We start from the raw sequence: 14,021 nt of genomic DNA on the forward strand, positions 1-14,021 counted from the left end.
GAAGCACTGAGGGTGTCAATAGTGCAAAATGTACTGTAGGTGGAGATTGTTTTGGCAGTAACATATTGATCAATCTGGTGGCTATATGAATACACCTGTCCTGAGCAGATTACCCTGAAGAACCCTGTGTGTCAAACAGCAGAAGCAGGAAGTGGTAGACAGAGCTAAGCAATCTCAGAAACAACAGATCACGTTTAAGCAGTCTTGCCACATTCTGTTGTGAATGGTGGTGACTGATAAAATAGCTCTCTAGAGGAGGAGATCCAACAAATATCCCCATCCTCAATATTGGAAGAACACAGCACATCAGTGCAAAAGACAAAGCTGAAGCATTTACAACAATCTTCAGCCAGAAGTACTGAGTAGGTGATCCATCTTGGCCTGCTCCAGTATTCTCCACATAACCAATGCCAGTCTTCAGTCATAACACGGTGTGAAGCTGGGTGAACACAGTGGGCCAGGCAGCATCAGAGGAGAAGGAAAGCTTGACGTTTCGGGTCAGGATCCTTCTTCAGAAATTTCTGTGTTCATCCAGCTTCACACGGTGTTATCTCAGATTCTCCAGCATCGTCAGTTCCAACTACCCCAGTCTTCAGTCAGTTCAATTTCACGACATGTGATATCAAAAAAACAGTTGTGGTATTAGTGCAAAAAGCCATGGGCCCTGATCACATTCAAGCAATAGCACTGAAGACTTCTGATCCAGAACCTGTTGCTGTCCTAGTCAAGGTATCCCAAAACATTTACAACACTGGCATCGACCCAACAATATGGAAAATTGCCCAGATATGTCCTGTACACAAAAAGCAGGGTAAATCTAACCCATCTAATTGGTGCTGTCAAACAGCACCTGCTTAACAATAACTTAGTTACTGATGTCTATTTTGGGTTCTGCCAGGGCTACTCAGCATCAGAGCCATTACAACCTGGGTTCAAAGATGCATAAAAGAGCTGAATTCCAGAGGTGAGGTGAGAATGGTAGTCCTTGACGTTAAAGTCACATTTGACTGAGTGTGGTATCAACGAGCCTGAGCAGAACTGGAATCAATGGAAATTGGGGCAAACTCTCTGCTGGTACGAGTCATACCTGACACAGAATAATATTTGTGGTTATTGGAGGTCAGTCATTTGATGTCAGGATACCTTTGCAGGAGTTTGTCAGGGTAGTGACCTAGACCCAATCACCTTCAGACGCTTCATCAATCACCTTCCCTGCATCATCAGGTCAGGTGGAATAATTGTTGATGAGTGCGCAGTATTCAGCATATTTGCAACTCCTCTGCTAGTGAAGTAGTCCCTGTTCAAATGCAAAAAGACCTGGCACGGGGGAGTCTAAAACTAGCAGGCATAGCTTTAGGGTGAGAGGGGAAACAGTTTAAAAAGCAGTCTAAGGTAACTTTTTTCACACAGAGCGTGGTGTATGTATGGATCAAGCTGCCGGATGAAGTGGTGCAGATGGGCGCAGTTAGAACATTTAAAAGGCATCTGGATGGGTATATGAATTGGAAGAATTTAGAGGAATATGGGCCAAATGCTGACAAATGGGACTAGGTCAGATTGGATGTCTGATTGGCGGGGATGAGTTGGACTGAAGGGACTGTTTCTGTGCTGTGTGACTCTGACTTTATGACCTGGACAATATCCATCTTGGACTGACAATTTGCAATTAACATTCATGCCACAGAATGCTAGGCAATGACCATCTTGAAGAGATAATCTAACCACTGACCCTTGACATTCAATGTTACCATCACTGAATCCCCCACTGTTGATACCCATTAACCAGAAACTCAACTGGACCCTCCATATAAATACAGCAGCTACCAGAGCAGGTCAGGGGCTAGGAGTACTGCAGTGAGTTACTCACCACCTCTTGACACCCCAGAAACTGTCTACCATCTACACGGCTGAAGTCAGGAGTGTGTTGGAATACTCCCCACTTGCCTGGATGAGTGAAGTTCCAACAGCACTCCTGAAGCTTGACCATCCAGGACAAAACAGCTTGCTTGATTGGCGCCATTCACAAACATCCACTCCCTCCACTACAGATGCTCAATACCAGCAGTGTTATACATCTACAAGATTCTCTGCAGGAAGTCACCAAAGATCCTTTGACAGGATCTTCCAAACCCACGATGACTTTCATCTAGAAAGACATGGGCAGCAGATACATTGAAAAACCACCACCTGAAAGTTCCCCTCCAACCCCACTGACCATCTTACTTGGAAACGTATTGCCATTCCTTCACTTGTTGGGTCAAAATCCTGGAATTTCCTCCCTAATGGAATTGTGGGACTATCTACAACATATGGATTTGCAGCTGTTCAAGAAGGCAGCCCACCACCAGCTTCTCGAGTGCAGCTAGAATTAGGCAATAAATGCTGGCTAGCGAGTGATGCTGAGGTCCCAATGAGAACTTAACTTTTTTGATTCAATGTTTAATTTATTGGAGTTCTTTGTAGAAGTAACTTGTGCTATGAATAAAGGAGAACCAGTGAATACGTTGTACTTAGATTCCAGAAGTCATTTGATAATGTGCCACATCAAAGGTCCTTGCAGGAGATAAAAGCTTGTGGTGTTGAATGTGACATACTGGCATGGATAAAAGATTGCCTGGCTGGCTAATAGAAAGCAGAGAGTAGGGATGAATAGGTCTTTTCCATGCTGGCAGAATGTCACAAGTTGTGTGCCACAGGATTTGAAACCTCGATGCTTGCACTTTTTATATGAATGATTTGGATGAAAGGACCAAACATCCTTATGCTACATTTGCTGATGACACAAAGATAGATAGGAAAGCGAGTTATGAAAAGAACATAAGGAGCCTACAAGGGGATATGGATACGTTAGCTGAGTAAACCAAGACCTGGCAAATGGAGTATAATTTGGATAAGTGTAAAATTGTCAATTTTGGCAGAAAGAATAAAAAACAAGCATATTTTCTAGATGGTGAGAGGTTGCACAGTTCTCTGATGGAAAGAGATCTTTGTGTCCTCGTGCATGAATCATAAAATCAAGAACAGCAATAGTCAGGAAAGCTAATAGAATGTTATGTTTTATTGCAAAGGGAATTAAAAGAGAAGGACAGTTATGCATCGGTTTTAGAAGGCATTGGTGAGACCACATCTGGAGAAGTGTACAGCATTGGTCACTGCACTTAACAGTAGAATGTCAATGTGTTGGAAGCAGTTCAGAGATGGTTTACTAATAACTGAGATCAGTGGATTGCCTTGTGAGGAAAGGCTGTGCTTGTATCCTGTAGAGTTTAGAAGAGTCAGAAGCGACTTAATTGAAACACTGAACATCCTTAGGGTATTTGACCACGTGGATGCGAAAAGGATGTTTCCTGTTGTCGGAGAATCTAGAACTAGTGGTCATAGTTTAAAAATAAGGGATTGCGCGTTTTAAGTCAAATGAAGAGAAAAGGTTGTCTCAGACGGTAACTCTTTGGAAATCCCTTCCTCAAAAGGCAGTGAGTGCAGAAACTGTAAATATTTTTAAAGCAGAGTACGTAGGTTTTTGATTATCATGTTGATGAAAGATAATTGGTGGTATCCAAGAACGTAGAATTCAAGTTAAAATTGGATCAACCATGATCTTGTTTAATGATGACACATACTCAAAGTCTGAGTGGTCTCCTATTATTCCTTGTTTACATGATATTTGCATCTAAAACTCTGGCTGTGTTTCATATTGTTGACATCATTTGTTTAAGATTATTGAAAAAGTGCTATACGTAAAAGGGACTGAAAGAACACCAGAAGCAAAATGTTACAGAGGTAATCGGCCTTTGCAGGTAACATACATTCTACAAAATGTGTAACTGAGAAAAATAGACAGAACCAATTTAAAGCAAATGCTGGAGAGGAAACAAATTTTTAAGCTTAGGTGAGTAGATACTAATTTCTTTTCCGATTAAGAGGTATGCTTCTATGGAAGAATGGTTGAAGGTTCTACAGGAAGGATGTATTGTTATGAAACAGTGGAAAATCAGAAATTATGTTTTCTTATTTACATTTTAAAGCAAAGGGTATCTGTCAGACAGAAATGCAGGTCCCCTTTTAAAGTTCAAGATATTTTCTAATTGCCTGTTCACCGAAGCAATGACACATCTCTGGAGCAGGTGGGACTTGAACTGAGGCCTCCAGACTTGGGGGCATTACCAAAGCTCCTTTTCAGGGTCAGTGTTTTTAATTTACATATTTATTGCACATATCTGAAGCAGGTGGGACTTGAACCCTAGCGTCCTGGTTCACAGTTAGAAACACTACCACTGTGCCACAAGAGTGTCGGCTTTTAATTTAAATCTGCAGCTCGTGAAATATTGGTACTTTGTAATCAATCTGCTAAATGCTACTATGCACCTCTGGAGCAGGTGGGACTTGAACCTGGGCTTCCTGACTTCTAAGGGTCAATTTTTTTTGTTTGTTTTAATATCTGGAAGTGCCGTTATATAAAATTGTATCACCAAAACACCCATAGCATTTTTACCTATTTGTTAACCACTGCCAGTTAATCACCATTTTCCAATTGACTAATTTATGTTCATAGCCTGTTAAGGGCAGTGCAGACCGAAGTTGGGGGGGGCACGAAGGGGCTTTTTTTGAGAGTCAAGCATATTGTATGCAAGTTGAACAACCAACTCCTGTTTTATTGTTTAATTGTCATTGTAAATGAACACAACAAACTGGGCCAAAACAGCACCTATAAGGGACGTGGAAACTGGATCCTCAAGAAACAGAGCAGCATACCACAGTCACAGGGAGAGAATGATCATGGTACATGATTTTGATAAGTATGACCAGAGATCGTTGCCGAGCTGCATTTTTTTCTCAGTTGCATGGAGATGGGGAAAGACTCGAAGCTTCATTGAAGTAATTGAGAAGGATTACACTTTGGGGTAGAAGCTTGCAACAGTGGCCGGAATTTGGATGGAATCCGTGACCTTAGAGGTGCTCTAACCATCTTAGTTAACTAGCCAGCACCCTTTTTAAGGGTCAGGATATTTAGTTAACTTGCTCAGACACATTATATGTCTGGGACAGGTGGGACTTAAACCTAGGCCGTCTAGCCCAAGAGTAGGGATTGCAACAGAAGAGCAGTCCTTTTAATGATCAAGATATTTTCTAATCAACCTGTTCAGAGATGTTATTGCACACCTGTAGAGCAGGTGAGACTTGAGCACAGGATCCCTAGGTCAGAGGTAGAAACACTATCACCGCACCACAAGGGCCTCTGTCTTTAAGGGTTATTTTTTTCTTAATCTTTTCAAATCGACCTGTTCAAAGATGTAATACATGCCTCTGGACCAAGTAGAACCTGAACCTGGGTCACTGCATGTCAAGGCCCCCTCTCCTTTTTAAGGGCTTTCTTTTAAAATGAAACCTATTTTAACCTAACCTTAACCTACTTTTCTTCATCAACCTATTCAGCGATGTTATTACACACCACTGCAGCAGTTGGGACTTGAACCTGGCCTTCCAGTTGAGGGTTATGGACATTACTTCTGTGTCACAAGAGCTTCCTTTTTAAGGGTCAAAATCTCCAGAGTTGATAGAGACCAGTTGATGCTCATTGTACTTTAATTGAGAACTGGTTTCAAGAGCTCTTGTCTCCCCTTACCTCCTCTTCCCAGCTCCATTTTGATTTAGCTCCTCCCTCTCACTTATGCTGTTATTGCATTGCTGTTCATGATCTCCGCACACAAAGTGAACAGTTGGAAGCACAGGTGATGTTAATGTTGATTAGGTGAAATTTGACACCGGTGATCTGATGATGGATATAGCTATCCAGTTATGAGTGACAACATTCCATATAATTTTATTAATTGGAAAATTCAGATGATTTAGTGGTGGAGGATAATAAGTGAAGAGTACTGAAATAATTCCACAGAGGCCAGGATCCCATCAACTGATTCACCCTTTATTTACACATGCATAGTACTTGACACCAGGCCAGATTCCTCAGAGCCAGCTCTGAATGAACAGAACTGCTGATACTTCTATTAACATCTGTCAACCAGAACTCCCTGATCAAGGCTGTTAATCTGGTCCAATCAGGAAACTCATTCTATGAGGTCCACTTGGCTGACATTGTTACAATCACAACAAATACCATGAAATGATATTGTGGAAAAAAAAGCCTTTAGTTGTATATGTTAATGCTTCCAGATTTTAACAGAATGAAAAAGGAAACAAAGACCTGTGTTCAGTGATAGTGTCTCTAATAAAAAATAGAATTTGCTGTGAAACTTAGCAGGTCTGGCAACATCTGTAGGGAGAAATTAAAGTTAATGTATCAAGTCTGGTGACTCATATCTGAACTGATACTTAGGAAAATGTGGTATTTATGCTGAAGATAGGGTTGGGGTTTAGTGGGAGGTGAGTGGATAAGTCAAGACAGAGACCAGAGAGAGAGAGAGATGAAAGGACCAGGCAGACAAGAGGATTATTGATAGTAGCCCAAGACAGAAGACAAGCTGAATAAATGATCATAAGAGCTGAGAATACGACAGTATGGGTTGTGTGCTGAAAGCAGCCAAGTCACATGATAATAAGCCTGAGAGTGGGTAAGAATAGAGTTAAAATTAAGCTTTGTTGTCACGTGTACTGGAGTACAAAAGTATAGGAGCACAGTGAAAAATGTACAAAGTGGCCACACATGGCTCCATCTTGTTAAAAAGTGCCTAGTTACAAGTCTTAGATACTAAAATAGATTAGGTACAAAATTAGAGAAATAAAGAAAGAAAAGCTGAAAAGTCTACAGTACTTTATTGTTTAAAGTGAGGAAAATAAAGGAATAAAACTGAGAGATAAACATTACAGTCTTTCTATAGCTTGCATTCGCTCCACACTGGCAGTTCACTGTCACGCTAGGCCAACCCAAACAGACTCCTAAGCTGCTGACCATCATTGGCCTCAATCTGCGCACTGCTGACCACTCCACTCCACGCCCCAGCCAGCTGGCTGTCCTGCTGCACTCCGGGCCATTGATGACTGGCCATCCCACTCCACTTTGGCTTGCTGACTGCTGGCCATCTCGCTCTGTTCGAGCCCACCGACCACTAGACATCAGAACTGCTCCAGGCCCTCACCTGCTACAATAGCTTGGCTGTGCTAAAAGCAACCCATGTAATGACAGGACTGGGTGTGGAGGGTTGAGTTTAAAAAAAATGGAAGGACTGAATCAGGCTGTAAAGTTATTGAACTCTGATGTTGAGTCCTAGAGGTTGCAGGGTCCCCAAGCTGAAAATGAAATGCCGTTCTTTGAGCTTGTGCTGAGGCTCACTGGAACATTGCAGCAGGCGTGTGACAGACATATTGGGAATGGAAGAGTGCACTTGGGAGTTGCAGAGGAAATGGTCCGTTTGGATTGCTGACAACAGAGGCCTGGAAAATGTATGTCTTGTCATTAGCATCCACTTGGAAGGTGACAAGTGGCAGCTTATGATCCTTTGAATGTTAAGGCTGCTGGAATGGTAAGTGAGGGTTTGGAGAAACTTCTTGTTATTGGGAGGGCAGATAAGGGATAATGTTAAAAGTGCAGGAGATGTTTTGGACGCAGTCAAGGGTCTGATCAGTCATATGGTCGTGTCTCTACCTCTGGGCCAGAAGATATGGAATCAGGCTCTACCTACTCCATACATGCGTTATGATGTGTTTGAACGGGTTTCAAACAAATGTAAGCTTGTTTTCAGAACTCTTGTGGCACAGTGATAATGTTCCAACATTGAGCCAGAATTTTAGATTCAAGTACCACCTGCCTTAGGTATGTGTAAAATTACACCTGAACAGGTTTCCCTTCTATGTATTTAAAAAAAAAAGTAGGTTCTTCCCCAATGTGGGGTTGGAGATTTTCAATAAAGCCCTTGTAAATCTTTCAAAATCTTTTGCTGCTGAATTCAAGATGTGAATGTTAGTCTGTTAACCAACTTTCCTGCTCTTGTATTTTACACCCCTGTTATTGAAGCATTGAGTGCTGTATGCTTTACTAACAGTTCTCTCTACCTATCCTACAATCTTTTAATAGCTATTATACTGTTGCTTCATGTTCTTTGTACCAAACTGCATCACCTGACAACTTGCTTGATCAGGGAATAAATAAATCACGGGCATCATAAAGAAAAGCAGCCTGTTGCGTAGAAATACTATGGCATTTTTATGTCCACTTCAGAGGATAAGCAGGGAGGCAGTTTAACAACTCACCTGGTACAGAAGTGTCAGCATAGATTGAATCTTCAACCTGCTAAAGTGAACATTGAATCCATGACCTTCTCCTTCTCACTCCAATGATGAACTTCGAACACTCATTGTGATTGTTCTGTCAAAATGAGGTATATCTGCTTGACTTTATGACTTGGGTGACTCAGCAGTGCAAGTTTGGATCCACAGGACATTTGGCACAAAGGGCAAGAGTTACCTGATGAAGCAATTTTTGAATGTTCCCATCAAGCTGTTGTTTTTACTGGAGTGTGCTGTGGTCATTCACAGTTTCAGATACAGTTATTTCATTGAGTTACATTATAACAGCCAAGTTATGTACCTTATGTTAATCATCAGGTGGTTTAATTGATCCAGATTTTGAGCTAAATAGCATATGTTGTGTAGTTATGCTTGGATAATTATTTATTTGATGTATTGAAAACATCCTGCCTGTGTTTCTATAATACAGGCAGAGGCAACCAATGAAAGGAGAACTTCCTCGTCCTATGTCGGGAAGCTGTGCAGCTTGTCTGAATGGTGTCATGTACATTTTCGGAGGTTATGATGACCTAGGATATAGTAACGAAGTATGTTTTGTATTTCAATTGTTTTCGTTATTCAGTTTATGATGTTTCATGCTGTAACTTTGTCAAATGTTTTCTTTCTTACCTTTAGTCAACAGCACAGTACCCATACAAAATATCAAGAAATAATGAAAATCAGTTTTAATATTTCACCTTTTTGTTACTTTTAGATTTGAAGACAATGTTGTAACCCTATATTTATTTAATTTGAACTGTATTGTACATGTAGATTCTAAAAATGATATTTACAAAGACCTTTCTTTCTTGCCTTTGACTCAATTGGTTGTCCATTCCTCCTCCTCCAAAATGTGTCGAACCATGCTGAGATACTTTAAATAAACCTTGGCAGAAGTGTGGTACTTCTCTAAACGTTTTCAGCTTTGCATCTGTTGGTCTTCCTAACTATGATCTAGATGTCCATATATAAGTATTTTTCATCACTGACCCCTGGGCTACTGTTCAGCAGTAAGACCTCTTGTGAATTAATTTTCTCTCCCTAACCAACATTTCTGATATCCGTTTTAGTGATTATGCTTTACTTTTTACAGAAAATTGATTATCTTTGTTGTAAACCAGGGTTCAAGCCTCTACTGATTCCGGTCTATATTTGTCAGAACTGTATCAGGTTGTTTATTTTGCAGAAAAATGTTTTAAAAGAATTAGTGCTGCAAAAATGTTTACTGAGAATTTAGTAAAATGTAGTATGGAGTTGTGAACTGATTTCTGTAATTTTTGACAATTTTTAGAGAAACTGTCTTTTAATTTTGTTATTCTTTTTATTGATTTTTGTCTCCTATTTTACCCATAAATGTTTCAGACTGTAAGGTTTAAGCCTGCAGCTGAGTAACTCATGATCTGATTTGCTCTCTCCACCTATTGAAACAGGCTTAGCCCATAATTCACTTGTATGCAGCTAAAATAGGAATTTAATTAAGTTGGATTAAATGCATAACCAAAAGCAACCTTTTAATTAAAAAAAAATGCTGTTGCTTATGATTGAGTTAAATGAGCTACCTAAGTGGGAGTCCAGAACCGGGGGTGGTGGTGGTGGCGGTGGTCGCTATCTAAGGATATAGGATAAGTCATTTAGGACTGATGAGGAGAGATTTATTCACCTACACAGTGACGAGCATGTAGAATTTGCTATCACAGGAAGCAGTCCAGACCTAAACATTGTGTGATTTCAAGAAGGAATTGGATATAACACTGGGGCTAAGGAGATTGAAGAATATAGGACAAAAGTGGGAACAGGTTATTGAGATAACAAGGTGTAAAGCTGGATGAATACAGCAGGCCAAGCAGCATCAGAGGAAGGGGAAAGCTGAAGAAGGGTCCAGACCCAAAACGTCAGCTTTCTTGCTCCTCTAATGCTGCTTGGCCAGCTGTGCTCATCCAGCTCTATGCCTTGTTATCTCAGATTCTCCAACATTGGTAGTGCCTACTATCTCTGAAACAAGTTATTGAGTTCAGGTTTGTTCACAATGAATGGCAGAACAGGCCTGAAGGACCAACTAGTTTACTCCTGTTATTTTCTATGCTTCTATTTGAAACGACCATCAATGTGTACACCATAGAAAGCATCTGTTGTATTTCTAAACGTTAGGAGAGTTGTTTACAATTTCTTTAGATTACAAAACTGTTTTCAGTAATATAAGGTCATTTTTCTAATCTTTTCATGTCCAGCATTTCTCACCAACCAGCTAGGCCGTTGGTCTCTTCAGAGTTTTCTACCTGTATTCTGAATATCCCACAGTTAATCAGCTTGCCCATCTTAGAATTACACCGAAGTGGTTCCATGTTCTGACACAAGAAAGAAAATAACAGTTTTAATGAATGATTGCCCTTTTGTTCGAGAATATGGGAGTTAAATTATTCTTCCTCTCTTACTATTTGGAATAACATCTATTTCTACAATTATAAGATCACTAATTTTTAAAATATTTAAAACAGCTGTATTGTGTTAACTTGCAAGTGAAGGATGACATGTTTACTTGGAAGAAACTCAGTAATTACCAAGGGAATCCTCCTACTCCAAGAGACAAACTTTCATGCTGGGTATATAAAGACAAGTGAGTTATTAAACTTTGTATTGCGTAATGATATTCTAATCTTTCTGATTAAAGTTACCTTTTTGAAATCACAATATGGAATTTTAAAGTCCTAAATATCTCATTTTATATGAATAAATGTTTAAGAAATAAATATTGGTCACAGCATTGAGAATACCTCTGCACCTCTTTTATTAGTGCCACATTATTTTGTACGGAGAGGATACAGATGGACCTCAGTTTAATGTCGCAACAAAAAGATACCATCTCCTACTATGTGGTATTTCCTCAGTACTGCAGTAAAAGGGTAGTGAAGATTATGTTAATTTATGTCTCTGGAGTGAGACTTGAACTCACAGCCGACTTAATTGGGCAAAGGTGCTACTGAACTACAGGTGACAGGGCAGAGGACAGTTAATTTTGTATCAGAATTTTACCTGCTGAACACTTGTTGTATCTTTTGTTCTTAGAGCAACCAAAATTATAATGGACAATACGTTTGCTGAACTAATTTTAATAACATTTACATTAAATGTTTCACTAATGAAATGAAATTCTTAATCGCCTTCAGAAGCTTTAAGTTACTTGTAGCTTTAATGGAATTTCATAATATGTAATAATAAGCTACTATTATAAATTAAATTTAGTAATTGTTCTTGCATTTCAAAAAAACTAATTTCTGACAGGTTGATTTTCTTTGGCGGCTATGGATGCAAGAAAATCAGCGAATTAAACGATTCATTTGATGTGAATGAAGCATCTTGGGTAAGGGACGGTCCTCTTTAATTACAACTTCATATATCTGGTATTTCACTTCCATTTCTGGACCATTTGTTACCCATTAGAAATTCAGTGACTGTGGTGATACTGTTTTAATCACATTTAGCAGAAAATGTCTTGCACATAATACAGGTAAATGTACTTAAGATGTACATTTTCTTTAACATCTATGACCATTTGGTGCAAACCCTTCTCATCTTTTTACAAATGTTTGGATTTCTTCAATGTAGTGTATCATTATGCAGCTTATTGGTCCCTAGGTTATTGCCCACCAGTTGTAAGTGGTACGTTGACTTCACCAGAGTGCCCAGGGGCAGCATGTGCAAGCACTATACAATTTCTCCTTGAAGCTACGGCCCAACCTAATTTGGCCATGTATTGCCATTTATTTGTCGTCGCTGTGTTTAAAAACTTTAAACTCCCCAGAGCGTTCAGCGTTCATTTACAGCATGGTGTGAGTATCTTGAGGAGGGAAGCTAGAATTTGAGACACAGTTTAAAAATAATTGCTTCCCAGACTGAGTTAAAGAAGTTTGTTAAATAATATTGTTAATCATGGGAATTGTTTTCCTTGGAGAGCTTTGGAGATTGGGGCATTGAGTATATTCAAGGTGGAGTGAGAAATTTTTGATCTACAAGCGAGTCCAGAGAAGCCCAAACAAGTAAAGAACCATGGATAACCAGAGATATTCAAAAAATGATGAGCGGGATAAGAGAGGCTTTTAGTGGGTATAAGTGGACCTAATTGGCGGAGGCATTAGTAGAGTACAGAAAGTGCAGAGTGGAGTTAAGAAAGCAACTAGGAAAGTAAAGAGCGGATATGAGAAAGCTTTAACTGGTAGAAGTAGGGAAAATCCCATGATATTATAAGTGTATTAATCGGAAGAAGATAACCAGGGAACGGGTAGATCCCATCAGGGACCAAGGGAGCAATCTGTGGGTGGAACCAGAGGACATTGGTAGAGTCTTGAACCAGTACTTCATAACTAGGATGAAGGTATAAAACCTAGTGGAAAAGACTACGAGGTGCTTGAGCAAATTGACATAGGAAAGGACAAAGTATTGGAGGTGTTGGCAGGCTTAAAAGTGGACAGATCTCTAGGTTTAGATGAATTGTGTCTTTCATTACTGTGGGAGGCAAGGGTGGAAATTACAGTGGCACAGACCCAAACTTTTAATTCTTCTGTGGCCACAGGAGATATGCCAGAAGACTGGCAAACAGCTAATGTGGTCCCGATATTTAAGAAGGGTTGTAGAGATGAGCCAGAGAAGTACAGACCAAATGAGTCTCATCGAAGTGGTAGGGAAACCATTGGAGGAAATTCCATAGGAGAGCATTGGTCTTCACTTAGAAAGGCAAGGCTTGATCAGGAAGAGCCAACATGGCTTTGTCAGAAGGAGTCATGCCTAACAAATTTGATTGAAATTTTTGAGGTGGTGACCAGGTCTGTAGAAGAGGTTAGCGCAGTTGGTGTAGTTTATATGGATTTCATTAAAGCCTTTCACAAGGTGTCACATAGGATGCTAATCAAGAAGGCAAATGTGCATGGGATAAAGGCTAATTTGATAGAATGAATTCAAAATTGACTCATTTGTAGGAGACAGAGGGCGATGACAGAAGGCTGCTTTAGTGACTGGAAGTCAGTGGCATACCCCAGAGTTCTCTGGTGGGACCCTACCATTCATCATTTTTATATAAATAACATAGATGATTGTGTGTGGGAAGGGGTTTGGGTATGTAAGTTCGCGGATGATGCAGATTAATTGGGTGGTTGTCAGTGAGGTTGAGTGTCTTGGGCTACAAGAAGGTATAACTGGCATGGTCAAATTGGTGGATCAGTGACAGGGGGAATTCAACCCTGAAAAGTGTGAGGTGATCACTTCGGAAAGAGAAATTTAACAAGGAAGTCTTCAGAAATGGCATGACACTAGTAACTGCTGTCGAACATACGTACCTTGGGGCTTTGTCCATAGACCTTTGAAGGTAGAAGGGTGTGTTATTAGGGTAGTGAAAAAGGCAAATGGGACATTTGTCTTTATCAATCAAGGCTTGGATTACAAAGGCAGGGAAGTCATGTTGGAGTTATATAGAGCTTTTCCGAGACCACAGTTGGGAGTACCATGTGCATTTCTGATCACCTCTTTACAGGAAGGGGCTGCAGAGGATGGAACAGTTAAGTTACGAGGAAATGTTGGATGGGCTTGGGAGATTTTTGTTGGAACAGAGAAGACTGGGGCGATCTGTTTGATGTACAAGATCATGAAGAGGTATAGACTGCGTGAATAAGGTGCAGCTGTTCCCCTTAATTGAAAGGTCAGTCATGAGGGGACACAGGTTCAAGGTGAGGGGCTGGAGATTTAGCGGGGATGAGAGGAAAATCTTTTTTACTTAGAGTGGTGATTATCTG

At 40.2% G+C, this 14,021-nt stretch overlaps 1 protein-coding gene across 2 annotated transcripts in view; it reads left to right on the plus strand.

Moving 5' to 3' along the window:
* The window catches only part of LOC125455459 (kelch domain-containing protein 1), a 119,015-nt gene that overhangs the window by 58,872 nt on the left and 46,122 nt on the right, over nucleotides 1-14,021 (plus strand). For both annotated transcript variants that reach the window (XM_048537505.2, XM_048537504.2), the window contains exons 3-5: nucleotides 8,672-8,789; nucleotides 10,737-10,855; nucleotides 11,521-11,599. In XM_048537505.2, coding sequence (XP_048393462.1) covers nucleotides 8,672-8,789; nucleotides 10,737-10,855; nucleotides 11,521-11,599 — 316 coding nt within the window. The remainder of the gene's footprint in view (nucleotides 1-8,671; nucleotides 8,790-10,736; nucleotides 10,856-11,520; nucleotides 11,600-14,021) is intronic.

The sequence above is a fragment of the Stegostoma tigrinum genome, chromosome 10 (assembly GCF_030684315.1).
Source record: "Stegostoma tigrinum isolate sSteTig4 chromosome 10, sSteTig4.hap1, whole genome shotgun sequence".
Classification (NCBI taxonomy): Eukaryota; Metazoa; Chordata; class Chondrichthyes; order Orectolobiformes; family Stegostomatidae; genus Stegostoma; species Stegostoma tigrinum.